This window comes from Boleophthalmus pectinirostris, unplaced genomic scaffold (assembly GCF_026225935.1).
Source record: "Boleophthalmus pectinirostris isolate CB_2022bp ecotype Guang Dong unplaced genomic scaffold, ASM2622593v1 HiC_scaffold_2, whole genome shotgun sequence".
NCBI classification, from domain to species: Eukaryota; Metazoa; Chordata; class Actinopteri; order Gobiiformes; family Gobiidae; genus Boleophthalmus; species Boleophthalmus pectinirostris.
This window is the reverse complement of record NW_026571152.1, coordinates 37,855,821-37,883,674: the sequence shown is the minus strand read 5'-3', so window position 1 is coordinate 37,883,674 and position 27,854 is coordinate 37,855,821. Positions and strand designations below refer to the sequence as shown.

Below are 27,854 nucleotides of genomic sequence, written 5' to 3'. Positions count from 1 at the left end.
CTTCTATCAATAATATTTTTAGTACGGTTAATTAAAGTCTTATGTTACAATATCCTAGACTTTGCTTCTCTACAGAAAATCAAGTAAGCCAAAGTATTCAGATTACGTTACTCACTTTAAGTAATTTAATGGATTGCGTTACAAACTACATTTTGGGGTGTGTAATCTGTAATCTGTAGGGGAAAACATTTTAAAAGTAACCTTCCCAACACTGGTCATGGGTCATTTGATACGGGGCCACGAAAGCGCGAACCCCCCCTCCCTTACACCGCATGGGCCGTGCCTCTGAAACTGAACTAAACCAGAACTAAAACCAGGACTAAACCATGAGCAAACCAAGTCTAAACCAGGTCTAAACCCAGGACTAAAACGTCACCTCCCATACGATCCCCCACTCCGGTCCACGAAATATTATTGGATATAAAACTGGTGTTTGCGTAAAAAAGTCAGGGATCCCTGTTTTAAACTATAACCTACAACAATCTGAATTTTCCATGTTGTTCATGATAAACTGCAAAATTTAACAAATAATAGAAATGGACCTGGAATTTAATCAAAGCTGCAGAAGTGATATTGCATTTTATTGTAGCAAACAGCAGATTTTCATTTATTATTAAACAATGGCCATGTGACCTTTTGAACCGTAAAAGTTTGACTCTCTTTTTTTTTAAATAGTCATAAGTAAGCGTTGAAAAGTAGGCGTGGACAGGGGGTGAGTGAAAGCAGGAATTTTCAAAGAACTCAAGCCTCAAATGCAGGACAATACAGGAACACTCAAACATGCATAAACACACCAAAAAAACAGCAATCATGAGGGAACAAAGGCTACGTTCAGACTGCAGACTGAAGTGACCCAAATCTGATTTTTTTTGCCCCTATGTGACCTTTATCTGATCTTTTAATGACAGTCTGAACGACACAAATACAATTTTTTCAAATTCGACCCAGGACACTTGGTTATGTGCTCCTAAAACCGATACTTATCCGATCTTTTGACATTTGATTTCAGTCTGAACGGCTGTTATGACCCAGCTCGTTTGGGTGAGGGAAGTAACAAAAATAAAACCAAGATGTAAAATGGAATAAATTAAGTAATGTTTAATTAACAGGAATGTAAAGGTAAATTAACAAAACACTAAAAATATACAGAAAACAACCTAAACTAAGAAACAGAACAACAGAATAAACAGAGTTTTGTGCCAGAAAAGGGGTCACGCAGGCTTACACAAAAACGAGTGGTAAAACTTAGGGACACACACTAAACTAAAACACAAGTTCCCCAAATTAAACCACATAAGCCCACAAACAGAATCGAGTGACCAAATCAAAAAAGGCACAAAACAGAACTAGACTAACACACAAACACAAAACCAAAATGGCAGACTGGTCACCAAGGCCAGCAGCCCCAAACAGGTGTTGGCAATGGTAATCTCCTTAAATAGGGGGAGGTGGCTGCAGGTGAAGTGGGCGTGGACTTGCCCCACCAATCACAGACCAGGGCTCGTGCAGCAGGAATCAAGAGAACTCTGCAGAAATATTACAACTAAGGCCTGGGGCCGTAACAACGGCCAAGGTCACATTCATCCCACCTACACGTCACAAATGTACACAAACGTTCTTCTCGTCAAGACGAAAATTGTGTCTGATCCCCATGTTAGTGAAGCAGAGAAGCACATATCAATTCCACCACTTCTTCGCTGTGACTCTGCACCCACACGTTTCTTTCTATGGACATTGCTGCCACTGCTCCACAAAACACCATGGCCAAAAACCTCGTTCTTCTCCTTCTCAATCTCCTCCTTAAAACAATAAATGTTCTGTACATATTCTGGCTCCGGTAATCTCCAGGTGCTCATAACGCTCGCGTCCATGTTTAAGCGACTTCCGTAAATGCTGTGTGTGGTGTCATTGTGTCCTCCAGTGCACATGCGGGACACTTTTGGGGTGTTTAAAGTTCACACTGGAGATCACATACAAGTCGCATTTAATTGGAAATGTGAATGACCTCGCAAAAAATCAGATTTCACAAAAAAATCCGAATTGCGCATTAAACCCTGCAGTCTGAACGTAGCCATAAGGTGCATTGTGTAACTTTGCTTTGTCTAGAATGTTCCACAGATTGGCATTAAACCATTCTATCTTCATGGAGACCAAACCATACCGAGTTAGAGGTCAGATCTGTGGAGAGGCGACCCCACTCACATCAGAACGCCTGTTTTTCTTGGTATTTCTGAGCAAAAAAACACCTGAAATTGAATAAATGTAAAATAGAGCTGTTTAATGTCACACTGTGGAACATTTTAAGCAAAGCAATGACATATCCAGAGAAACAAGCAAGCGACGGACCTTCTTCCAGAAAAGTTACACAATGCACCTTTAAAACAGCTGCGTATTTACTGATTTGAACTTGTTGTGATTTCATTAGAGCCTGAGCTGTGCGCCAGTTTTTCTGAATTTCTATTTTGTCCAGCGAGACACACTTGTGACTCCAAAAGACAGTAGACCTCTTTCATTTCAGATTCTCCGTATGACTAGGTAGATAATTACGTAGGCAAATTGATGACTTCTACGCCCAAATTGAATGACTAAAACAAACTATAAAGTAATATTCTCCATTAAATTTCAGTAAACATCTGACTCAGATCCAGGTCACTGATGCAAAAAACCCTCCAAATTTAAAGTGCTTGTGGTTTGTTTATCTTCTTGCTTCTGAAGGGTGCAAAATGAACTTATAATTGAATCTTGGTTTAAAATTACGTTGCAAATCGGATCTTAAGCACAGCACTTGAAAAACCATCTATAGTTTTAATTTTCCAAAATCGTTCAGGCTTTTCTAATGTGTTACCGATTCCACGCGGGCGCCAAAAAGTAAAGTTTCTCTATAGATCAGAAATTATGTCAGTCAAAGGAGAAAAATTATTCTTAATGCTGATTTGTAACTGCTCATTTCATTTCATTAAAGATCCAGACTATTTCCAGGCTATAAGCCGCAAGTTTTTTCTCACACTTTGAACCCTGCAGCTAATAAAACGAAGCAGTGATTATATGGACGGATTCTTTGGCACATTGTCCGTGCATATTTACGGTCTATGGTTTGGAAACACAACAAATACCTGCAGCCTGAATGCAGAAAACACTGCTGTCTGTGCGGTTCACATGGATGTAGGGTTAAGATGAAGTTGTAATACACTGTTATCAGCAATAAAACAGTTTATCTCCATGTAAATAAAATAAATAATGATGCTAAATTTACATTAGTGAGTGTGATACGTCTTACCCGTATGCGTTAAATGCAGGTGAGTGCGTAAATGATGAGAAGAAATTGATTAAATTTCAGTAGCCGGACATCCACTCATACCTGACTGATGCACCTAACCCCGCTCCTGGGAGAGCCTGAAATCTGCTGTAATCCTACAAGACACAGAGTCCTGCTGAAACTGGTGGGTTTTAACATTCTGGAGGGCGGGTCAAGACTAAACCAGGATCAGGCGATGGCTGCGCTGTGCCGGTCCTTTCTCCTGCGGCCCACCCACCTCTGGGCCTGTCCCGACAGTCAGACCTGGTTCAGTTCTATGTTATTAGGTTCTTTTTTTCAGACCAAGGGTTTGTTTTTCATACCTGACAGTTTCCTGACAGTTACTTGACAGCTGACCAGACACGTCACAGCAACATCACGTGACCACTCTGAGGAAGACCTCTCGTGAGCAGTCAAAACTATCAGGTATGAAAAACAATCCTAATAACATACATTTTCGGAAGACCAAATGAACCTCATCGGACTGGTTCAGTTCTGGTTTAGTCCTGTCGTAACGGCTGAAATGATGAGTCCGGGCAGGTGCAGATTTAACTTTGATATAATCATGGGTTAGTGGGCGGGTGCGGGTCTCCAATAATGGAGCCATGCCGGAGACATGCGCAGTAGAGCACGGGGAGAGACGGGGTGATGTGCCGAGCAAGATTTTAGTTATTTGTACAGTTATTTTGCACTTCATACATAGAAAACACACGAAGAAGTTAATGGCAACCAATGTGACTGTGGAAGAAGGAAACAGAGCTGCTTCATGTGAGTTCAACATCAGTGAGTCGATGGTGAGACTTTGGCGACGGCAGTGTGACGAACTGACTCAAAAAGACGACAAAAGCTTTCAGAGGCGATAAAAGGTTCGCTCAATAGTTCGGAAATTACAGTACACTAAATTGATTCTTGTGAGCTTTTAAGACACGTTGTTTGAGTAATTCTTTATTATTAGTCTGTCTACATCAAAAGCTCAAAATGCTGTTCCACCTTGTGATGTCATGAAGCGGTAGATTTCAAGTTAATAGGTACTTTTAGTTCAGTAGAGATTGACAAGTCCTTCGCTGAAATTATCCAAATGATTCTAGTGAAGGTGTGGACAGTGGCGCACTTTCTGTATTACCACATGAGTGTTTTCAGAGTGTTCGAGACAAGAACTCAGCCTAAAGATGCAGAGTTTGTGCGTTAAACATGTGTGAATTATACAAAACATAACTCCAGGCCTGTTTGTGATGAGGAAACTTTATAACATAGTTCGGAAAATAGCGTGGCCCTTTAAAAATGTGTTAAAATATTTAGTTAAAATTCCCTTCACATCTGTGTTCCAGTTTTTCATTTTCAGTATCTGTATTGGCCCTGCACAGTCAGAGATTTTGCAAAGATAGTGAGAGGAAACGTTTTATCTCAGAAGTTTTTTGGTCACAGACAACTCAAAACTATTCAAAGCGCTAGACGGTCGTTTTCGTCGTCTCTTCAGCGGCAGGATGTTTACACAGACTAAACCAAGAGACATAACAACGTGTGAAGGAAAACAAGAGACTATCAGGCTGAAGCAGCAACTTGGAATCCTCTGAAAGTGCGAAGTGAGACCGTACGCCCACAAACGCAGGTCGGCAAACGCAGTTGTCACAGACTCCGGTCTTTGGTGTAAACAGGGGCTCTTCTTCTACCACAACGTGTCAGACGAACTGTGAAGGCTGAAGATAGACCAGAGCAGCACACGGCTCACTCAGACCTCCTAAAGTCTTTCATTTAAACCTGCCGCAAATTAGGCTCCCAACTCCAAGTCTGAAGTAACAGGATCTTTCAAAAACCTTTTTCTGGTTTTGTAGAGTTCGGAGTAACCTGCAAGTCTTCACGCTCTGGCTCAAATTTACTTTGTATTGAAAACCGTCGCCCCTCTCTCTTTGGATCCTAAAATGTCCGTATTAACTTGCTGTTTTTATTTTGCTATTTTGTCCGTTAATCAAGATATCAACATTATTAACAGAGAAATCAAAAAACAGACAAATTCTTTCCCCAAGGCTGCTCCTCCGTAACCGCTAGCAGCGATGAGCTTAATTTTGCTGGAGCCGATCGCTTTGTACAACGTCACACTCACTTCTTTGGTTCACATGAGGCTTATCACCAGGGAGCTCACACATGAAAGAATAGTCTATGTTAATGTGTATGTATGGCTGGTTTAAAGATATACAGGGTTCCCACGGTCATGGAAATCCTGGAAAACTCGTGGATTTTTTTTTTATATCTCTTTCATGCAGCTCCAATGTTCTGTTAACATATCCTTAGGCTGTTATGATTATTAGTCCAATGAGATTCATTTGGTCTTCCAATATTCTATATTCATTAGGTTCTTTTTTTCAGACCTAGAGTGTTATTTCATACCTGACAGTTTCGACCTGTTTAAATCAGCTGACCAGACACGTCACAGCAACATCACGTGACCACTAGTGAGCAATCGAAACTGTCAGGTATGAAATAACACTCTAGATCTGAAAAAAAGTACCTAATAACATGTTATGATTATTTCCAAACGTATGTGCCTTTTGTTTAAAAGAGACGACAATAAAAGCACTGTCAGTATTTTGAAAAGAGGTGGGGGCTTGCAAGTTGTGACTTGGACTCGAGTCAGACTTGAGTCACTATTTTTAGGACTTGAGACTTGACTTGATAAAATGGACTAAGACTTGGGACTCGACTTGGACTTGAAGGTCAGTGACTTGGGACTTGACTTGTGGCCATATCGGCTTTTAAAATCCTGATCCCGTCAGATCTCAGAAGCTAAGCAAGGCTGGGCCCGGTTAGTACTTGGATGGGAGACCACTGGGAAAATCAGGTGTCACTGGGGGGCGCCAGTTGTAAAAAAACAAACAAAACTGTTGTTGTGTCCTTAGGCAAAGCACTTCACCCTCATTGCCGAGTATGAAAGTGGTGTGTGTGTGAGTGATGGTGGTGGTTGGAGGGACCGATGGCGCAGATTGACAGAATGAATAATGTTCTGTAAAAAGCATCTTTGAGTGTCCAAGAAAGCACTATATAAAACTGATGCGTTATTATTATTCATTATTATTATTGACTTGGATTTGAGCCCTGTGACTTCAAGACTTTTTTTCTGACTGTAATGATTCACACTAAGATCTTGACAAGACATTTGAAAAGGAAAAATTTGCATTTCCACAACTCTTATATAAACACTCATATTTAAACAGTTTAGCTTAAAAATCATATAAATTGCCAAAATCTAAGCTATAGTTGGTACTTTGGTTTAAGGACTTGAAGTGACTTGAAGTTATGGGCCAGTGACTCGAGACTCAACTTGGACTTGCCTGTATTTGACTTGGGACTTGACTCAGACTTGAGGTGAAAGACTTGAGACTTACTTGAGACTCGCAAATCAACGACTCGGTCCCACCTCTGATTCTGAATGTTAAAAAACTATAATACCATAACATGTGAGAACTTTGGTGAGTGGAAAGAGTTAACATTTCATATTTAGCCCTGAAAGTCTGGTCTGTTTTACACATGGAGGTGCCGTAAAGTCATGGAAAAGTTTTGAAATATTATCAGTGAAAAAGAGTGGAAACCTTGGATATATTAAGTCACTTTTTTGGTGAAGTGCATTATCACTTGCTTGAGTTAACGCTTTCCCCCCTGGACGCCTACTAGGAACAACCCATACATATGTTACTAGGGCTACACCCATAGAGCATAACTGCATAAAAGAAAACAGACTTCCACGAGTGATTATAAATGATTTTTACACTCATGAACTTAATTGTAACACAGACATATTTGTATCTCTGGAAACCTTAGACTCTGAACTATTCATTTATGGATGTTTAAATGTGATTCAACTCATTTATAGGTGTATAACAGCTCACTGAAAATGAGAGTTTACCTGGTCAGGTGCAAACTCGAAAACAAAAAAACTACATTCAGCATTTGATATATACATGTTCTGAGTACTATATTCATAAAAAAATAAAAAATATATACTTTGTCAAAGTATTTAAACAGATTTCATATCACCAGATACAGTATAGCCAAGTGTGCACCTGTTTTTACCTGTTGTACACCTGTGTGCACCCAATTAATTTTTTTCCATTTAACTTATTCAACTCATTTAGCTTATTCAACTTATTTTATTTATTCAACTCATTTAGCTTATTCAACTAATTTAGCTTATTATAATATAATAAATATAATAATAAAACTCTTCCCCGTCAGTGTGTGTCCAGTATTTGTCATCTTGGTCTATTTTCTCGTGTGCAGAGCTCCACATAAGTGTTTTTTCTGTAGCGATTCTGTTATACATCGCATCTTGGAAAAAAAAGACTGAAATATTTTAAAGGACTGGCCTGGGCAACATCCAGATTTCAGGGCAATTTTGGTTCATAATCGAGTATAAAGCTCAGATAGTTTGTTGGGACATCGCAGGACTCCACTTCTCACCTTCTCCCCGAAAGTCCGTCGCTGTCGCTGTTTTCCACTTTATAATCAACTTCAACATCATCACTTTGAAATCTATAAAAGTCACTTTCTCTAAACTTATCCATAAAATACGTCCGCTCCTCATTATTTCTAAAACTGTGCGCCGCAGCGCCGCGATCTTTCCATTGCACGTGTTTCGTGTTGTGTTTTTTCCGGAAGCTACCATCGTCACTATTTCGATTAACTTCGGAAAAAATCAGCGAAAACATATCCTTGAATCCTATTGGTCAGTCTAGTGTGGGTTGTAGTGGCCCCCACCGATCACAGTCTCTGTTTAAATGTGAAAAACCGAGCCATTTCTAAAGGTCGTCAAATCTCGTCTTTAGTGATACAGCGGAGGTGTCAAAAGTCGTCATTAAGGGTTCAGGGGGGGTCGTCAAATGTCGTCTTCATGGGGGAAAGAGTTAATGCTTTGTCTGGATAGAATGTTCCACAGTATGGCATTTGAAGTGTCTGTCTCCATGGAAAAAAAAGAGTAACGCCACCTGGCCGAGTTGCAGGTCAGATCTGTGGAGACGCAATAGTTAGAAAACAAGCTGAATCCAAGGTATTTTTGTACGAATACCTGCCATGGAATAAATACTAGAGACAGATGTAATGCCACACTGTGAAACATTCCAGGCAAAGCAATTACATCTCCGTGGAGACGAGCAAACAGACAGCCTGAACAACCTGAAGAGTTATAGTGCGCCGAGTTATACTGAGAATACCAACCTGTCAAAGGGAATCAAAAAGTTTTCAGGAAATGTCAACAGAAAAGGCACGTTATCAGATTTCTTAAAAACTTAAATTTACTTTTAACCCAAACTCCTGTTGAAATCTTATTGAAAAGGTGAATAGGTAAAGTCTATAAAGAACATTTACACTTTGAATGAAAAGAAAAATGAAGAGCTATTTGTATTATTAGACCCTGAAGTGAATCTTATTATGTTCTATATTTTTTATTATGTTTGTGCCACAATTTATCTGCAAATGAGCCACTCCAAAGCTCAAAATGCTCTGTTCCACCTTGTGATGTAACGATGCGGTAGTTTTTATGTTAACAGCTACTTTTTCACTTTCATTCATTCTTTTGATTGGCAGTTCCAGGGCTGAAATCGTCCAAATGATTCTAGTGAAGGTTTATGGAGTTTAGAGACACAATGGAGCACTTCCTGTATTAGTGCATGACATGAGCTTAGAGAACTCAGTCAAAATATGCAGGGTTTGTGTGTTAAAACATGGAATGATCTTGAAGCAAAACACAACTCTGGGTCTGTTTATGATGAGGAAATAACATTATAACATAATGAAATATGCATCAGTGCAAAATGGGCCCTTTAAACTATAACCTATAATTTATGAAGTTTTCTGAGATATTTGTTTCATTAGACCTTGATAAACAGCAGTGAATCCTACAGTATTATGTTCTATACTACACCATTTTACTCTCACATTTATGCCACAACTGACCCACAAGTTAGGCTAGCTCCAGAAGTTCAGTTTGTGTGTGATAATTTTACAAAAGTTTGATTTTAAATTTGTGTTTTTTTCTTTCTCTTACAGTTCTTCATCGTCTTGCTGATCATCCTCGTGGCAGAGCTCATACTCCTCATCCTCTTCTTTGCGTACTCAGATAAGGTAAGGTCGATCTGCTTTGTTTGAAGAAGACCTATTGTGCTTGTGTCTGCTCTGTAGTTATAATCTATGACACCCATGGATCATTATGTACACATTCTGAATTGTCATATTCATCTGAAAGGACTTAGTAAGAAGACTCAAGTCCACTTTTTCATTCATACCAAAATGATTACACGACACTGCCAAATCCAACATGTATCAGAACTGCATGTTAAGAAAACACAACTCGAGAAAAAAGTAAGCACAGAGCAGGGGCCATATAGCTTGATTCATCACTTCGTAGAAACTGTCTGACCTCGCAGCATTAGGACTCGTTCGCTCGACGTTAGACAAGTACTTTTTTTTTTAACCAATCACTACTCTTTGTTCGTGACATATGTAATGTGCTGCTAACAGGGCTAATTGGTATATTAAACTTTTCCCAAATCCCGTAGGAAGAAGGGCAATAATGTCTTTCCCATTGATAAAATTTACCAAACATTCTCTTTGTTCCGGCTTTAACTCTTTCCCCCATGAAGACGACATTTGACGACCCTCCCTTGTTTCCTTAATGACGTCTTTTGACACCTCCGCTGTATCACTAAAGACGTGATTAGACGACCATTACAAATGGCTCGGTTTTTCACATGTAATCAGAGGCTGTGATAGGTGTTGGCCACTACAACCCATATATACTAATATATGTATGGGTTGTTCCAAGTAGGCGTCCAAGGGGGAAAGAGTTAAATCCTCGATCTCGGGAATCGTTGCCAACAGAGAACGTCTGTCTTTGTCTACATCCATCTCAATGCTTTGTTTACTGTTGTTGTACCACAAAAGGGACCCAGACAGGCGCTTGAGTTTGATGTCATGGCTTCACAGCTCTTCGCTGATTGGTTGGTGCGCAGTCTACAACTTCCGGGGTTCTTGCAAATCGTCTAGTGTATTCTGATTCCTGACCTAGTCGCTGGAGAGAAATGAAATTGAGCGAAGGCACTAGGTGGCAACAGCCTGGCTAGAGACCATATGCAGGTGGCAGTGAAAACAGGAATTCCAAGAACGTTCATTTTGTGTTCTGAAGACGGTTTGCGAAACATGTCAACGAGGTGAATACATCTCCTACTGTATTGTATATAAAAAAGAAAACGGGAACTGATCTGCATATATATATATATATATATATATATATATATATATATATATATATATATATATATATATATATATATATATAATAAAAACATTCTGAATAATATTAAAACAAGCGATTAAAGTTTGCTCAGACACGCTTGAATCACTCCAAATACAACTTCCGAGAGGGTAAATGAGAAAAGGAAACAGCTACAGCAGGTTAAAAGCTCTGAAAAGTCCATTTTGCAGAATAGGTCCGTCTTAAACCTCTTATTATTACAGTAAGTCGCAGTTGTTGCACTATATAGCACTTTAAAGTTTATGCCACACTTCCTATAACCTTGACTCTCACTACACAGCAGTTTGAAAGCCCCTATTCACAAGATAATGTTTTTACTTCGGCCTGGACCACACAACAAGCATCGGCCAATAAAGTGTGATAGTGTGTTAAACAGCAGTGCTCCAGTTGCTTCCTTGTGAATGTTTTTTCGTGGCTGGACCTTCAATGTATTCAATCCCCCACAGTGCAGAGGTTAGGCCACTAAATGCAGGGCAATCCTCACCAGTTGGCTCCTTATAATTGGTCCCAAATGAATTTCCCATGACCCTTTGCATGTGTTGCATTAGGAGTTCGTTTGAGGATGAGACCGACGACAAGTGTGCCGTCCTTGGGTGCTTGGTTGTTTTGCCAAGTGAATGTGAAATGTGAAAGTTTTATCAGAATCTTAATATCCAAAAGTGAAAAAAATAAATACAAATGTGGTACTGTAGTCCAAAGCAAGGAAAAATGATCTAATTTGAAAATTTTAAAAAGCCATTGGACGTCAGATATCTGAATGTGCTATGCTTTTTTTTTCACTTTTGGATTGTTGTTCCTTCACCTCTGCAAGAACCTTGGCGTGGTCTTCATATATATTTATTGCCTTTTAGTTTAAACAAAATAATAACAATATAAGCAATAGAAACAAAATAAACATTGGCTCATTCATATATTAGACACAGATACACCCATTTCAAAATGTAAATACCCTGTTCATAATAGCTGAAATCTCAAGTCCAGTATACATCAAAAAAGGTTCCCAAGTCTTCTTAAAAATATTGTCCTTATGATGAAAGCCGACATATCAGGTATTTGAGAGAAACAAAATCAAGAACCATCTTCTGTCGTTGAGTTTTAGAGGGAGTCTCGTCAGATACCCATTTTGTTAGTAGTCGTCTTCTAGCACAAAAAGCCAGAATCCCGTACAATTTTCTGTTATGCTTGTCTTTCACAACAGGGTCAGTTACACCAAGCAATTGAAATAAAGGATTATTAGTCAAATTTACAGACACAATTTTTTGTATTTCTTGTCCAATCATTTGCCAGAATTGCTGGACTTTTGGACAAGACCAAAAACAGTGTGTAAGAGTCTTACTCTTGCACTCATGAGAATCTTAATATCAACATATAGAGGTGCACTGTGTACATTTTTGATTGTTGGTTTCTCACCTTGTTTCTATGGAGTGTTCCACAGTGTGACATTAAACAACTCTAACTTACATTTAATCAGTTTCAAGTGGTTTTATAGCTCAAAAATACCTAGAAAAACGGACATTCTGTCTGTGAGCGGGGTCGCCTCTCCACAGATCTGACCTGTAACTTGGTCTGGTTTGATCTCCATGATGGTAGAAATGTTTAATGCCACACTGTGAAACATTTTAGACAAACCAATAACACCTCCATGGAAAAAAGCAGTTGGTGGACACACAAGAAAATTTACACAATGCATCTTTACGACCAGTGAAGTATTTAAGTAATGTTATTAAGTCTTATCATGTTCATGCCTTTCCTGGTATGTTCCGCAGTATGGCATTAATGGGTTCCCCTGAAAAAGGTTCTTAAAGGTCCTAATTACGTGAAATTGTCTCTTGTGAGCTTAAAGTCGTGTTATAATGTTATTACCTCCTCAAAAAAAAAAAAAAAAAAAGCACCTGGAGTTGTGTTTTGTTTCATTCACACATGTTTAACTAATCCTGTATTAACAGTCTGTCTACATCTCAAAATACTCTTTTCCACTTTGTGATGTCATGAAGTTTTCAAGTTAACAGCTCCTTTTATATTTTGTTAAGTAGCGTTAAGTTGTTGAGTTGAGTTAAGTCAATTCCAGGACAGAAATCAACCAAATGATTCTAGTGAAGATGTATGGAGCTTTAAAATACAGTGTATCTCTTCCTGTTTCACCACATGACATCACAAGGTGGAACAGGAAGGTTTCTGAGAGAGGAACTCAGTCTAAATATGCAGGTTTTGTGCGTTAAACGTGTGTGAATGAAACAAAACACAACTCCAGGTCTGTGTACGATGATGAAACTACATTATAACAAAGCGTACAACTTGGAACAATGTGATCCTAATAAACATTTTTCAGAGGAAAAATTTGAGAATTACCACTGAAAACTGGCATAGTAAGAAATATAGAGCCGTTCTTTTACGTACGTAGCTGAATTTCCCAAACAAACTTGTCATTGATTGATCCGTTCTATTTAAGCATTCAAAGTCTTACGTCCTCGAGCGCCGGGGGACAGCGTGTAATTCCCATTTTTTGTTCCAAACTTATTCCCCTGAACTTGGTCTCTGTCGCTGATAGAGGAATTCATTTAGCAGCAGATCCATTCTCAGATTCATATCAGGTCTCTCAGGCTCTCTCCCTGTCAGCAGCAAGTACTGTATGTCTGTTACTTTATCTCGACAAATATTACCAGCTTAACTTCTTCTTAGGGGGGAAAAAAAAAAAAAAAATTGGACTAAACTTTGATCCTGCTTCCAGAATTTCAAAACGACAAGCTCTCGACTCCACGGTTACATCTTCATCCCCTGTGAAGTTGGGAAGAGTTTGTAGATGAGGGATTTAGATATCTTAAAAAGTGTGTTGTGCAGTCTCTTGTTACCAGGACCCCCAGAGTGTAGTGCCCAAAAGTTGTGTTTATCAGACAAATGCCAGCCTGTGTGCCCAGGATTACTGCCACGTGTGATAAAACAACCGCAAATAACTCCTGACAATAGAGATCAGAGCTGTGTCGTCACATCGTGCAGTTTTCCGTTAGGCTAATTTTAAACCGGTTGAGATTTTAAGCGGCTAAATGCTGAACTTTGCATTCGTCGACTCAACGAGCCTAGTGCACAACCTGTAATAAACAAACAATAAACAATAAAACAAACAAACAATAAACAGACAAACAATAAATGAACAAACAACGCAACAACTTCGCTCATTTTAAAAGATCTTTGGCATTTTTTGCCCTAACAACATGAAACTTGGCCTTGCACACACCCGTACCATTAGGATGACACCCTCCAAATTTGAGATCAGTCGGATGAGTGGTTGGAGAATTATGTGCGGAACAAACAAACAGGAGGAGACACAGACAGACATTTGTTGCATTAATACAAACATGTAAAAATTTGGCCTACGAGATCATATCAAATCTGTATTAGAGCTGCCGGCTACAGATAGACTAAAGAGACATTATTTATTTAAAATGTTCTTATTGTTTTATATTTTGCTTGTTCTGGATTTAATGTTTCAGCAATATTATTATTAAACATTTATTTTAATGAGAAAAGGTTTAACATTACATATCTCGAAAGAAGAGAAAACATGCAGATGTTGTTGAAATTTTTCAATAAATATTTAGTTTGGCCCACGACTTAGTCCCAGTTTTTAGTTTTGGCCTTCTGTGAATTTGAGTTTGGCACCCCTGTATTAGTAGATAGATTGTAGACACTATTGTAGCCACAAGTGCCCTGGGACAGACTGACAGAAGCAAAGCTGCCACTCATGTACACATCTTTCTTACTAGGTGGGTGGACAACAGTTTTTACCTCTAGCGCCCCCCTGTGGCACCTGATTTTCCCAGTGGTCTCTCATCCAAGTACTAACCAGGCACAGCTTTGCTTATCGTTTGAGATCTGACAAGATCAGGCTTTGACAAAGAGGTCTGTAGTTTTATTACACAAGATGAATTCAAAACATTGTGTTTTGTTTCATTCAAAATGTTGGAGTAACCCTTTATTATTAGTCTGTCTACATCTCCAAAGCTCAAAATGCTCTGTTCTATCATTAAGCCGCAGTTTTCAAGTTAACAGCAACATTTTACCTTTTGTGCAGTGGAGATTGTCAATTCTAGGACTGAAATTATGCAAATAATTCTAGTGAAGGTGGAGTCTAAAACATGGATTTGGCTCATGGACTTCTGTGGACGCTGCTGCTAATAACATAAAGTTTCTGGGTCAGTATTTCCCTCATTTGTCCAGGTGTGGTCTGAGGTTGTTCATTTTTTTTACCTGTTGATACTTTGCACTGAATCACGCTGGGGGTGCTCTACATGTATCTGTAGTAGTTATCATGGAGACACAATGCACACATTAAGATCAAGACTTAAGAAAAATACAAAACAAATTTAAACAGCACATTTTCAGGAGCCTGTGATCAGTATGAGCGTTTATGGTTCTGTTTAGGAGTGTGATTTTCAAGATTTAAGACATTTATTTTCAAGAGGTCCATACACATTGGAATTCTTGTGCAGGGCTCTCAAAAACAGATAAAAAGTGCATTTGAAAAAAAAAAAAAAGTGTAGCGGTATATAAAAATAACGATTTGTAAGTACTTCAGTTTTGTGGTCACGGTTTTGGTTCATTTTCGGTACAGTTTGGGAACAAAATGCAAAACCATTTGTGTGTTTATTAAACCAACTATTTGTTTTAACGTTACACAAACAGGAAAATAAAATGAATGCAAAGTGCTCTCGAGTTCCCTCAAGAATATTAAATAGTCGAGCCTTCAGTGTCGCTGCACATGTAGTGGCCAAATGTAAACACACACAAATTGCACAAACTCACTCATGCGCACCCTGCACCGAACCAAATGTCCCGTAACGAAAAGGTTCAGCACGAATACATGTACCGTTACACCCCTAGAAGAAACAAATACATATGTTAAGAAAATCCACATTAAATACATCATTTGAATAGGACTGATATTTAAAAGTATGTATTTAATGTGGGTTTTCTTAGTAAATGTTTATGTTATGATGAGAGTGACTAACTGAAAAACTGTTGGCCTGTTTTAGTTTGTGACTGTAATTTTCTATGTCAGATTGTGTTAAAACAAAACCCAGATTAAAGTCTAACAGAGCGTCTGACAGTAGTGCTTTCAGTTAGCATCACACCTCCAGGGAACATTGATGACATCAGCTGCAAAGTATCAATAAGAAATCGAGTGTTTAATAGTTGAAACAGTATGCATAGACAAATGGGACCTGTATCACATAAGGATCTGTGTTTTCCTTCCTCTCTTTCATGCCGTGCGAGCTCTCGTTTCTTCCGCCGCTACAGGGACTGATCAGAGGAATCACTAATCCACTTTTCGTATTTCATCTTCTAATCACAAGGCATTTATTAACAGAGTCTGGAAGTCTCGTATAGTCGAACACTGCCACTTTTTAAACGCGTATAGACACAGGCTCGTGTAAAAATAAAATAATAAAAAACATTTCTTAGTCTTTCAAATGGGACATCATTTAGTCATGAGCGACGCCGGGGGAAGCTCTGATCCTTCAGGGTGACAAGCTGTCAACGAGATGTGCAGCATGAAAAACATGAGACGTTGGAGCAGGCTTTTAGAAGTTACATTTGGATACAGAAAGTTGATGCTTTCTAGTTTAAAGGGTCCATATTACACAAAATACTATTATCTCATCAAAAAATATGTCCTGAGTTGTGTTTTGTTTCATTCACACATGTTTGAGTTATTCTTGTTTATTCGTCTGTGTACATCCCCAAAGCTAAAAATGCTCTGTTCCACCATGTGATGTCATGAAGTGGTGGTTAAAGGTTGTATAGAAGATTTTCTGAGGAAAGAGAAATGCAGCGACTGTTTGTCCTTTTTTAAATGTTGCACTTCGTTCCTTTTCCCCTTCTGTTCTTCTTTCAGTGACGTCAAAAACTGACTTTCTTTTGCGGTGAACTGGTCATGAATTCTTGTCTGCCATAAAAAAATTAAAAAAAAACTTTGTGCAAACTAAGAGGAAGCTACAGTTCGAAAAAGACGCCGAGAACCACTGTGCTGGTTGAGTAAATGGCATCAGTGCGTGATAGGCAAACATAAACCACGCAATCCCAGCGCGTCGGCACGTCATTGACGCTGGAAATATAGGGAGTTTGACTGACAACCTAACAGCCAATAGATAAAGAGGTAGCCTTGTTATCTATTGGCTGATGTTTATCTGCCCCCACTACATCCACAGTTGATGTTTTTTTGTTTGTTTGTTTTTTGTTTTTGTTTGGTCATCATAATCACAAGGCTGCTGCTTTTCTATAATTTTATTTTGAACTTTCACTGACAAATTGAAACAAACAAACAAACAAAAATCCTCCATACAACCTTTAATAGCTATATTTGCCTTTAATTTAGTAAAAATTGGCAATTTTAGGTCATCCAAAAGTTTATATAGCGAAGGTGTATGGAGTTTAAAAACACAGTGGAGCACTTCATGTACAGTATTACCACATGACATCACAAGGTAGTGAGTGTTTTCAGTTTGAGAGAAGAACTCAGCCTAAATATGCAGGGTTTGTGAAAGAAACAAAACATAACTTCAGATATAATTGTGATGAAGAAACATTATGACACATGATCATTTAGAAAGCGCTCCACTGGAGGCGGAGATACCGAGCCGGCGAAAGTGAGGACCGGGGAGCGATGATCGTAGTTTTGTGAGGATTCACGTGGTTCGGAGGGATGTAGTCAAGGCACTTGCTGTCAAGGCGGCCACCCTAACTATAGAGCGCTGTGGGAAACACTGCTGCCAGTCATACTCGGCAATGTAGATGAAGTGACTTTCCTAAAGACACAACAACAGTTTTTGTGATTGGCGCCCCCCTGTGGCACCTGAATTTCCCATCGGGCTCCCATCCAAGTACCAACCAGATCTGGCTTTGCTCAGCTTCTGAGATCTTTAAACTCTACACACCTCGCTAGAATCATTTGGATAATTTCAGCCCTGGAACTGCCAATCTCTACTGAACTAAAAAGTCACTGCTAACTTGAAAACTACTGCTTCATGACATCATAAGGTGGAACTGAGCATTTGAGCATTGGAGATGTAAACAGACAAGGACTGGGTATCATTAAGAAGTTGCCGATACGATACATACCTCAATACATAGGCCACGATACGATACATACCTTGATACATAGGCCACGATACGATATATACGTTGATACATAGGCCACGATACGATACATACCTCGATACTTAGGCCACGATACGATATATACCTTGATATATAGGCCACGATACGATATATACCTTGATACATAGGCCACGATACGATACATACCTCGATACTTAGGCCACGATACGATATATACCTTGATACATAGGCCACGATACGATACATACCTCGATACTTAGGCCACGATACGATATATACCTTGATACATAGGCCACGATACGATACATACCTTGATACATAGGCCACGATACGATACATACCTTGATACATAGGCCACGATACGATATATACGTTGATACATAGGCCACGATACGATACATACCTCGATACTTAGGCCACGATACGATATATACCTTGATATATAGGCCACGATACGATATATACCTTGATACATAGGCCACGATACGATACATACCTCGATACATAGGCCACGATACGATATATACCTTGATACATAGGCCACGATACGATACATACCTCGATACATAGGCCACGATACGATATATACCTTGATACATAGGCCACGATACGATACATACATAGGCCACGATACGATACATATCTCGATATACAGGCCACGATACGATATATACTTGATACATAGGCACGATACGATACATACCTCGATACATAGGCCACGATACGATACATACGATACATAGGCCACGATACGATACCTCGATACATAGGCCACGATACGATATATAGGATACTATACTACATAGGCCACGATACGATACATACATACATAGGCCACGATACGATACAATACATACGATACATATCTCGATATACAGGCCACGATATGATACATATTTCAATATAGTCCACTTTCGATTCGATATACGTCAAATCGATTCGATACAGTTCAATAAATCATGGCTGTGATACTAAAAGTCTTTGTTAAACCACTTCTTGTGCAAAGTTCATATGAAACATAAACATTTTAATCATCAAAACAGTGAATATGTTAAATGTGTCGCATAAACGATTTTCCTTCCTCTAAACAAGCAACAAAACTGTAGCGCTGTAACAAAATAATTTAGTAAAATATACCAAACAATACTCTTTGTGATATATCGATACAGCAGCCCATGATATCCCGTTAGACAATACAATATATTGATATTTTGGTATTTTTGCACACTTTAAATGAAACAAAACACAACTCCAGGTCTTTTTGAGGAGGAAAAACATTATAACATGGCTTAAAGTTCATAAGAGTCCGACCTGGAGGTTGTTAGTTTTTATCGTTGTTTTTTATCAAGCGCGCTGACTTCAGTAAGAATAACGAAGGGCAGCAGAAGGTGAAGGTGACGTGTCTTGCCCAAGGAATAAACAACTGTGACATTGCTCAGAGCAGGGATTGAACCATCACGCTACAGTTACTCGGCCAATTAATGACTCAAATTAATTCGTTGGGGAATTTTTAATTGTAACCTTGTACGGAAAACTATTGTGTATTCTGGACTTTCTTTTGTTTTGCTAATTTTGTTAAATTTACACTGAAAGCAGAGTTATGAAAACAGAGCTGACCCTGGGAGCACCTGGATAAACAACAAACGGATAATCAGCAAAACAGTGGAAAGTATTCACAACCAGAAAAGCAGAGACAGCTAAGAATATTTTCTCCATATTTTCACCACGCTCTGGTTCAATACAGATATACGGTATAAGCAGCTCTTGAGGTCAACGTAAGTCCACTGTGTACCGTCCTCGTCTCATTCTAAAGCGTTTTATTGTGCGCTGATCAGGAAGTTCACGTTAGCTTTACCGTGACAGCAAAACTCCATTCCGCTCGTCTCTGAAATGTGTGAAATCTGGTTATAAACTCATTGCTGTGAATAATTAGAATGCTTTGAATGCATAAAAAAGTGAGGAATAACTTTGGGAAAACTGCAAACTGTTAAAAAGGAACAGTCCGTGTATCATTCGTTCATTCGTTTTTCAATATAAAACCAAAAATAAGAAAATGAAAAAGCAACAGTTTTCTTCAGTATTTGTCTCCAAAACCAAAATGAAAAAAATGGATAACGATTAATTTATTATTTTTTTTTTTTTTTTTCAGTTTTCAATTTTGTTAAAATTAATAATGGAAAAAACAGATAATGGCCGTTTCCCGTGACTTCCGTGACTACGATGCCGGACTTTTGCGGCGCATACGGACTGAACAAGGACTGAATCAGGACTAAAACAGGACTAAACCGTTTTCAGTCCTGGTCTGGTCCCGGTCTCGGTCCCGGTCTCAGTCCCGGTCTCAATCCTGGTCTCAGTCCCGGTCTGGTCCCGGACCTTGTTCAGTCCTGGGTCAGTTCTGCATTGCAGTTTAAGTTACGGAGACGGGAAACGGCCATTATCTGTTTTTTCCATTATTCATTTAAACACAAAATCGAAAACTGAAAAAACGAATTGATTGGCCGGTGCACAGTCTACAACTTCCAGGGTTCTTTCAAATCGTCTAGTGTATTCCGATTCCTGACCTAGTTGCTGGAGAGAAATGAAATTGAGGTGAGGCACTAGTGTATATATACATGTATCACTAGGGATGGGACAAGATCTCGTACCACAAAATCTCGCAAGACAAAATCACCACAACATTGTGCACACGTAAGAAAAATTATCTTGTGAGATTGCTTCCCCGTGTTTCTACATTTGGATTGAACAAAAAACTGTTAAGAGCTGGCAAGTTAAATTCCTTGAGAACTAAAAAACAGTGCTACAATAACATACAGAAATATTTTGAAAAGTAAATATTAAATGTTGAGGCCAAAATTATGAACTGAATCACATCTATTTATTTTTATTTATTATGAATTATGTTAAAATCACATCTTGTCTTGTGGAAACTCTGTCTCATCCCAGCCCACTGATTGAGAAAATAAAACTGGAAAATAAAGTCAGTGCAGAGCGGTGGGCATGTGCCAGTGGTCGTGGAAATGGGGGGTAGATCCGCAATATGGTGTCTTGAAAATAAACGACTAAAGGTTACTCAAACATGCACGAATCACTGCAGATACAACTTCGAGAGGGTAAATGAGAAGAGGAAACAACTATAAAATACTATAAAGCTCTAAAAAGTCGATTTTACATAATAAGTTTGCTTAAAGACAAAGGCAAAAACCTGATCCAGCACATTTAAGTCAAACCGTCTTTCATTAACCCTAATGGGAAGCCTGTTTGTTTCCCCCCCACACGCCCAGGGGTGGTAAGTGCTTTGATTAAACGCCATATGAATGCACCAGTATAATAAAGGGCAGGCCCACTGTTAGTATCCAGCTGACTCCAGCAGATGGCCCGGGCCAGACTAGATTACAACCATCCGTCTTTAACGCCCTGACCTCATTGTGCTTCTACCAACCCTATGCACCGCGGTTTATTAGCCGTGAATAAAGATGGGAAGAAAACACCGTATACCAGCGTTAGAATGTATTTTGTAACGTATTCTGATACTTGGAATAATTTTTACATCGAGTTGCCTTTAAATTATAGTGTAAAGACGCAATTAGGATTAAAAACGGCTTTATATTTGTTTCACTGTTTGTTATACATTTATTTATTGTTGCTCAGAGAAGGAAAAAATACACAGACACACACCACAAGAGCTCTGTTTTCTCACTGCGGGCCTGTTTACATGAGAACGCTTGCGGATAAAAACAAAAAGACAAAATATTTTATCTGGTGTGCCTTTCGTTTAGATGGTGATGGCATTTTTGGGGCTTAAAAACGCAAAAATCTGAAACCACCCTCCAGAGTGGATATGTTGAATACGCTCCACCGTAGCGTTTCCGTCCACACTGCCCAAGATGCAAAACTCTGGTCAGATCTGCTCACGTCGCGTACGCGTTTACGTCACACACATCACCACCGAGCTGCCTGGCATGCATACACAATCGAATTCCACACCATTTTGCGTCACTGTATGCACGCAGATTTCCTTCTGAAAACGCTAGTCTAAACGCGGAATTAAAAATGAAGACCCGATGCCACTTTTGTGTCTTCTGTTCAGACCTTCATCACATAAATGTAGCCTGACTCTATGCAGTTTGACGCCAAAATTGTGTAATGAGGTACTGTCATGTATTCCTTTAATTTTAGAAAAGTAACCGCATCTGAATACAATTACTCAACATTAGTATTTTGAAGGTGTATTCTTGGTACATGTTTTCAGTTACTTCCCAACAGTGGCCGTGAGTAGATTTGGCCAATCAGCAGAGAGCGTTTGTACAGGGTTTGGGACGATATTGAAATTTTGGTGCCACGATTACTCCAGCTCCTGACTACAGTAGCCGTAATGCTCTGACAGTCCATCAAGCGGTGCGGCTTCGTAGCTTATCAAAGTCGTACTAAAACATTTGAACAGATTTTTGAGCTCCATGTTACGGAAGCCGAGACTGGTCACAACAAACGCACACGCCGCAACAAATACAAATGCGACAACACAACAAAAGCCACAACACACCAAAAAAAGCCACAACGGAAATGCCCACGGGACTCTATTTTAACGCAACAAATACAAACGCCACAACACAAACGCAAACGCCACAACACATTAAAAAGCCACAACACATCAAAAAGTCACAACAGAAGTGACCGCGGGACTCTATTTTCCGATGGACCGATCAAACGACAAGTGAAGAATAAGAACTACAATGTGAAAAGTAAAGGAACGGAGAAGTTGGAAATGTAAGTAAAAGTAATTTATTGTTTTATCATTATTTGTTTCACGTTGTAGTTCTTCTTCTTCACTTGCCGCTTGATCGGTCCGCGGTCACTTCCGTTGTGGCTTTTTTTGGTTTGTTGTGTTGTCGCATTTGTATTTGTTGCGGCGTTTGCGTTTGTTGTGACCCCTCTCGGCTTCCGTAACATGTACCACATAAAATCAGTTCGAGGTCAGTAAGCACAACCAGAATTAATACAGACGGTGCATCGGATTATAAGGAGCACTGTCGATTTTTGAGAAAACTAAAGGATTTTAAGTGCGCCTTATAGTCCGAAAAATACGGTATATAACATGTCCCATAAATGATTATTATTGTCTGCCTTTTTTAACACGCATACTATTGTTCACTGTCTCATCCCGGGTTTGTAGAGGGGGATAAAGAGGAGGAGGAGCTGTGAAAACTTGTGAGCAGAGCAGGGACTGACGGGCTGCTGAGGGACGGGGCTGCAGTCACATGTTTTATTCCATAACGTTTGCGCTAGTGCACACCAGGTGACTGCACGCCGTATTCACTTATCGAGAGGAAACAGTCTCCTCATTTCCTCACTACAGACAGGGACGCCGGTGCCTTAAGAGACCATCATTTATACAGTACTTTAATCAGTGGCATATCGAAGGTAATTGCTGTAGTTTCTTTGCTGCCAAGAAAATCCCTGAACGCACCTAAATATATCCAATATCTAAAGTACATAAGGACACACCGAGGTATTGGATCCTATTCACAGGACTATAAACATCACTAAAATGGGGCTCATGGTGTGCGCCAAATTGGAATTTCAAACAAACGTAGATTTTTTTGTTGTTTTGAAAGCACTTTTACCAGCTAATTGTCCACAGCTCCTGATGAACACACAAATCCTTACGCAGGTTGCAGCTATTACGTGCACAGGCCTATGTTTTGTTTTTTTTACACCTGCACAGTGTGATCTAATAATACGTTATATTTATTAACGGTGGGACACAATTTTCACAAGACGAGACACACCAAGAGATTGGGTTGACGTAGGGCTGTCATAGTTAGGGAATAACAGCTCAACACCGCGGTATGCAGTGATATCACACCCCCTCCTCCACCCCACATCCTCCAGAGTTGTAATATTTCTAGCGGCACTGAAAACCCTCTCCGATGATGCGCTTGTTGGGCAGATGCACATGTACCTTGGTTGTCGTGTAGATATACCGTGTGTAACGTGGGAGAAGTAACATTTGGCTTTGGAGCAAGTGCCGCTGCATCTCTCCAGCTCTCACTGTGGCAGGTCGGGTACCCGCGGACTTGAGAGAGAGAGAACCCTGAGCATGATCGGGCGACGACTGCACTTACCTCTTTGCGGCGTGGAGCTCTACACCGGTCCTTTTCGCCTGCGGTCACCCAGTGGTCAGACTTTGGATATGACATCACGTCCACGCTTCAACCAGTTTATTATGTTGTCGACTTGGAGAAAAACATGGACTCTAACCGGAAAGATGTTGTTGCTTTAATTGGAGTACCAGGGGCTCCAAAATAAGTCTGTACTTCAGCTACACAACCTCGAGGAAGAAGTCAGTATAAATAGTATAATTCAGTATATTAGTGAAGTGAAAGTGTTGGTGTCGTGTGACAGTCGATCATTTTGGCACGTTAGCAGAAAATGGGCTAAAAACATGGGCAACACCGACTCCCAAACCCACAGGCAGTGACAGGCAAAGCAAAGCAAGTTTATTTGTATAGCAAAATTTGTACACAATGTAACTCAAAGTGGTTTATTGAATAAGAAATACATTAAAATCACAATAAAAACAAATCAAAACATAAATAATCATCATCATTAAAAAATAAATAAATAAATGGACACAGTAAAGTACCGCAGTAATACGAATGACTGAAAGTGTCATTTAAACCATCAAAGTGTCCACAATGAAAACAGTTCATGCAAGTGACACTGGACACAGTCATCTTGAATTCTATCTTGGAATCTTTGCTCAGTCTCCTCCAAGCTCTTCCGAGTTCCAAGTTCTGCCGTCTGAGGAAAAGGGGCATGTCAGCGTGTATCACTAGGCAATGTCCACGAACCACCGAGTCAGATGGATAAAAGGACGCACCGTTAGTGAGCTCCTTAGCTAGCTTCTTGCACGGTATCCATGGATATGGGCAAAAAAAAAAAGGTTGATTTCACAAAATCCAACATTCTTTTTAGTTGTGTCCTTTGAACTGTGCATGCTGCATTTCTTAGTTGGTTAAAATCCCATGATATGAGGTTAAAAGCTGAGCTCAAGAAACAGTTTCAAATAGTGCTCAGTACGTTATTGTAGATTAAACAGGGGCACTGCCTGTGGCTCAGTTGGTGGAGTCATTAATCTACAAACCAAAGGGTCTGCGGTCCAAACCTCCTCCTGTTTTATAGAACTCTTCAGTGGGTTGTGCAGTCCTGTGGTCCGGCCAAAACCTCGGCTTTAACAGAATACCAAATGAACCAAAATCACACTTAGAGACCCTTAATTACCCTTCACTGTGTCATGCATCTCATCAGTGCCACCTGTAGCACATTTCCCAGCATGCACTTGGGTTTTTTTTCCTTCCTTTTGTGCCCTTGATTCTTGCTCCTTACAGCCCATCAGACCAGAGCGTGCATCTCATATCTGCATTCGTACAGCGGCGGAACTGCTCTCCCACTCTGGCCTTATTTTCCACAGCAATTACAGCGGAGCGGTGGGGGCCGCGAGAGACTGACCCTGGGCCCTTCACTCACTCAAAGACTCCGAGGATTTAAAGCCTTGGTTTTAATGATGTGCTGTTGGGGACCTCTGCTTCTGATGCGAAGTCTCCACATCATTTAGTACATATCAGAGCTGGTGTGTTCAAAGACATGCTCACACACTGTTAGCCACACTTGTTTGGGCCCAGCGTGAACCAACGGCGTCACGAAGGAAACAGAGCCGTTCCACTGTTGGGAAAGTGACCTGTGTTTTTCTGGGGTGAGATGTTCTATTTTCAGACGCTTTATTGTGTAAATATTGAGAAATTAGTCACAAACCAAAGAGACAAATAGAGCAGTTTTAATTTGGTTAATAAAACATGGAACAAACATTTTCAACATTTTCCTTTTTTTTGTTTTTTTGCAATTGAGAATATTAAAAAACCTGAAAATAATTGGTTTTCTAATAGAGAGAAAGGCCGATATTGACACTTTTTAGCGAGTTGGATACCAGCCTTAATTGTTGATATTTTGTTAAAAGGTAATTGTGTTTAACTCTTCCAGACCGACGGTATCATGTACGATATGGACATATTTTACATAAACGTGCAAAACTCTCCAACTATAAAAGACAGAAACTTACTTTTTTTCCCCTTGAATAGCTGACGGCTTTCGGCTTTCTGAGTTGTACAGTTGTAGGGAGTATTATCTGTTACATAAGGGTAAGTTTTTGTATAATTGTAGGGAGTATTATCTGTTATGTAAGTGAGTTGTTGTTCAGTTGTAGGGAGTATTATCTGTTGCATAAGGGTGAGTTGTTGCACAGTTGTAGGGAGTATTATCTGTCACATAAGGGTGAGCTGTTGTGCTGTTGTAGGGAGTATTATCTGTTACATAAGGGTGAGCTGTTGTGCTGTTGTAGGGAGTATTATCTGTTACATAAGGGTGAGCTGTTGTGCTGTTGTAGGGAGTATTATCTGTTACATAAGGGTGAGTTTTGTATAGTTGTAGGGAGTATTATCTGTTATAGAAGCGTGAGTTGTTGTACAGTTGTAGGGAGTATTATCTGTTACATAAGGGTGAGTTGTTGTACAGTTGTAGGGAGTATTATCTGTTACATAAGTGAGTTGTTGTACAGTTGTAGGGAGTATTATCTGTTACAGAAGGGTGAATTGTTGTACAGTTGTAGGGAGTATTATCTGTTACATAAGTGAGTTGTTGTACAGTTGTAGGGAGTATTATCTGTTACAGAAGGGTGAATTGTTGTACAGTTGTAGGGAGTATTATCTGTTACATAAGTGAGTTGTTGTACAGTTGTAGGGAGTATTATCTGTTACATAAAGGTAAGTTGTTTACAGTTGTAGGGAGTATTATCTGTTACATAATGCTGACTTGTAGTAGAGTTATAGTCCTGTATCTCTCACTGTTTAAGATGCCTAATCATTTGGGCCTATGCATCAGGATCCCTCAGGACCAACAAAATGTGTTCTGAGGGCTGCATTTGGCCCTCGGACCACAGTTTGGACACGGCTGTATTAGTATTGTTCAGTTGATTGCACATATACAAGCAAAAATATTCAGTTTTGATCATTTCCTGCCTTGTCAATCAGCCCCATTGTGCCACTTTTATAATAATTACAGCAATAAAATAAATGATCCTTGTAGTTTCTTTTCTCTTGTTGTTCAAATCGCTCCTGTCAAACACCTGCCGTCACTTTTCACTTTTATTTTCTCGTCAAAAGGAAATCATTAAAAACACATTTTCACTCACCAGTTCTGCCCAGCGTTTTCCTGACCAGCCAGTCCCTTCTACATCCTGCTCGAATCCAGAAGGAGCCGGAATCGGACCTTAGAGCGTGAAAAAACGCCTTCCAAAATTGTAAACGATCCAACCACAGCTGCTCATTTGTAGCACGAGTCTCTCAAATGCAGAAGACATCACCTCTCGAAAATTCTCGTAACATTCAGAACAAAATATATAACTATTTTTACCTGAGATGAGTCATAGTTTGGTGCTTCAGTTGTTGATTCTGTAAATATGGATGTAAAAATTTTCAAATTTCTCTGTACAATATTTTCACAAAACAAAACAAAATTGTGAATATACTACTATTTATTTTGGTTCTGTCATAAACCAAAGAGTTAAGAGTTAAAAGTGCTTAATTACGGTTATTTCATCGTGTAAATTGGACTGAAACAGCAAAGGATCATAGTATAGACCTTTTAAAATCCTGCCATTTCTGGAATGAAGGCAACAGGAGGCAAAGTGAAGCAGTCACAATATGTTTTTAATGATTAACTGATGAACACATGTAAATGCAAATGGTTTTACGACATTATAACAAAAAATAAGCAAGCGTTTTGAATTTCCAAGGTACACATATTGGTTAATTTGCTTCGCTGTTAAAAAAAGAAGATGGAAACACAATTTCTAACCTCAAAATTGTTTTTGCGCTTCACAAAAAGTATAATTTATGATCAAATGTGTAATATATCTGTACGTGAAATGGCAAACTATAGTGCAGGGGTCCCCAACTCCTGGGCCGTGAACCGATACCAGTGTACCGGGGTTTGTTTGGTTGTTTGGAACACCCCTTCCCCCCTCTAAAACCAGGACTAAACCAGAACTAAAACCAGGACTAAAACCAGAACTAAAACCAGAACTAAAAC

At 39.4% G+C, this 27,854-nt stretch overlaps 1 protein-coding gene and 1 pseudogene across 1 annotated transcript in view; both read left to right on the top strand.

Moving 5' to 3' along the window:
* tspan9a (tetraspanin 9a) overlaps window positions 1-27,854 on the top strand; it is a 388,713-nt gene that overhangs the window by 300,800 nt on the left and 60,059 nt on the right. The window contains exon 3 of the mRNA XM_020941181.2: window positions 9,332-9,406. Within this exon, the coding sequence (XP_020796840.1) occupies window positions 9,332-9,406 (75 nt within the window). The remainder of the gene's footprint in view (window positions 1-9,331; window positions 9,407-27,854) is intronic.
* On the top strand, window positions 6,026-6,143 carry LOC129409569 (5S ribosomal RNA; annotated as a pseudogene).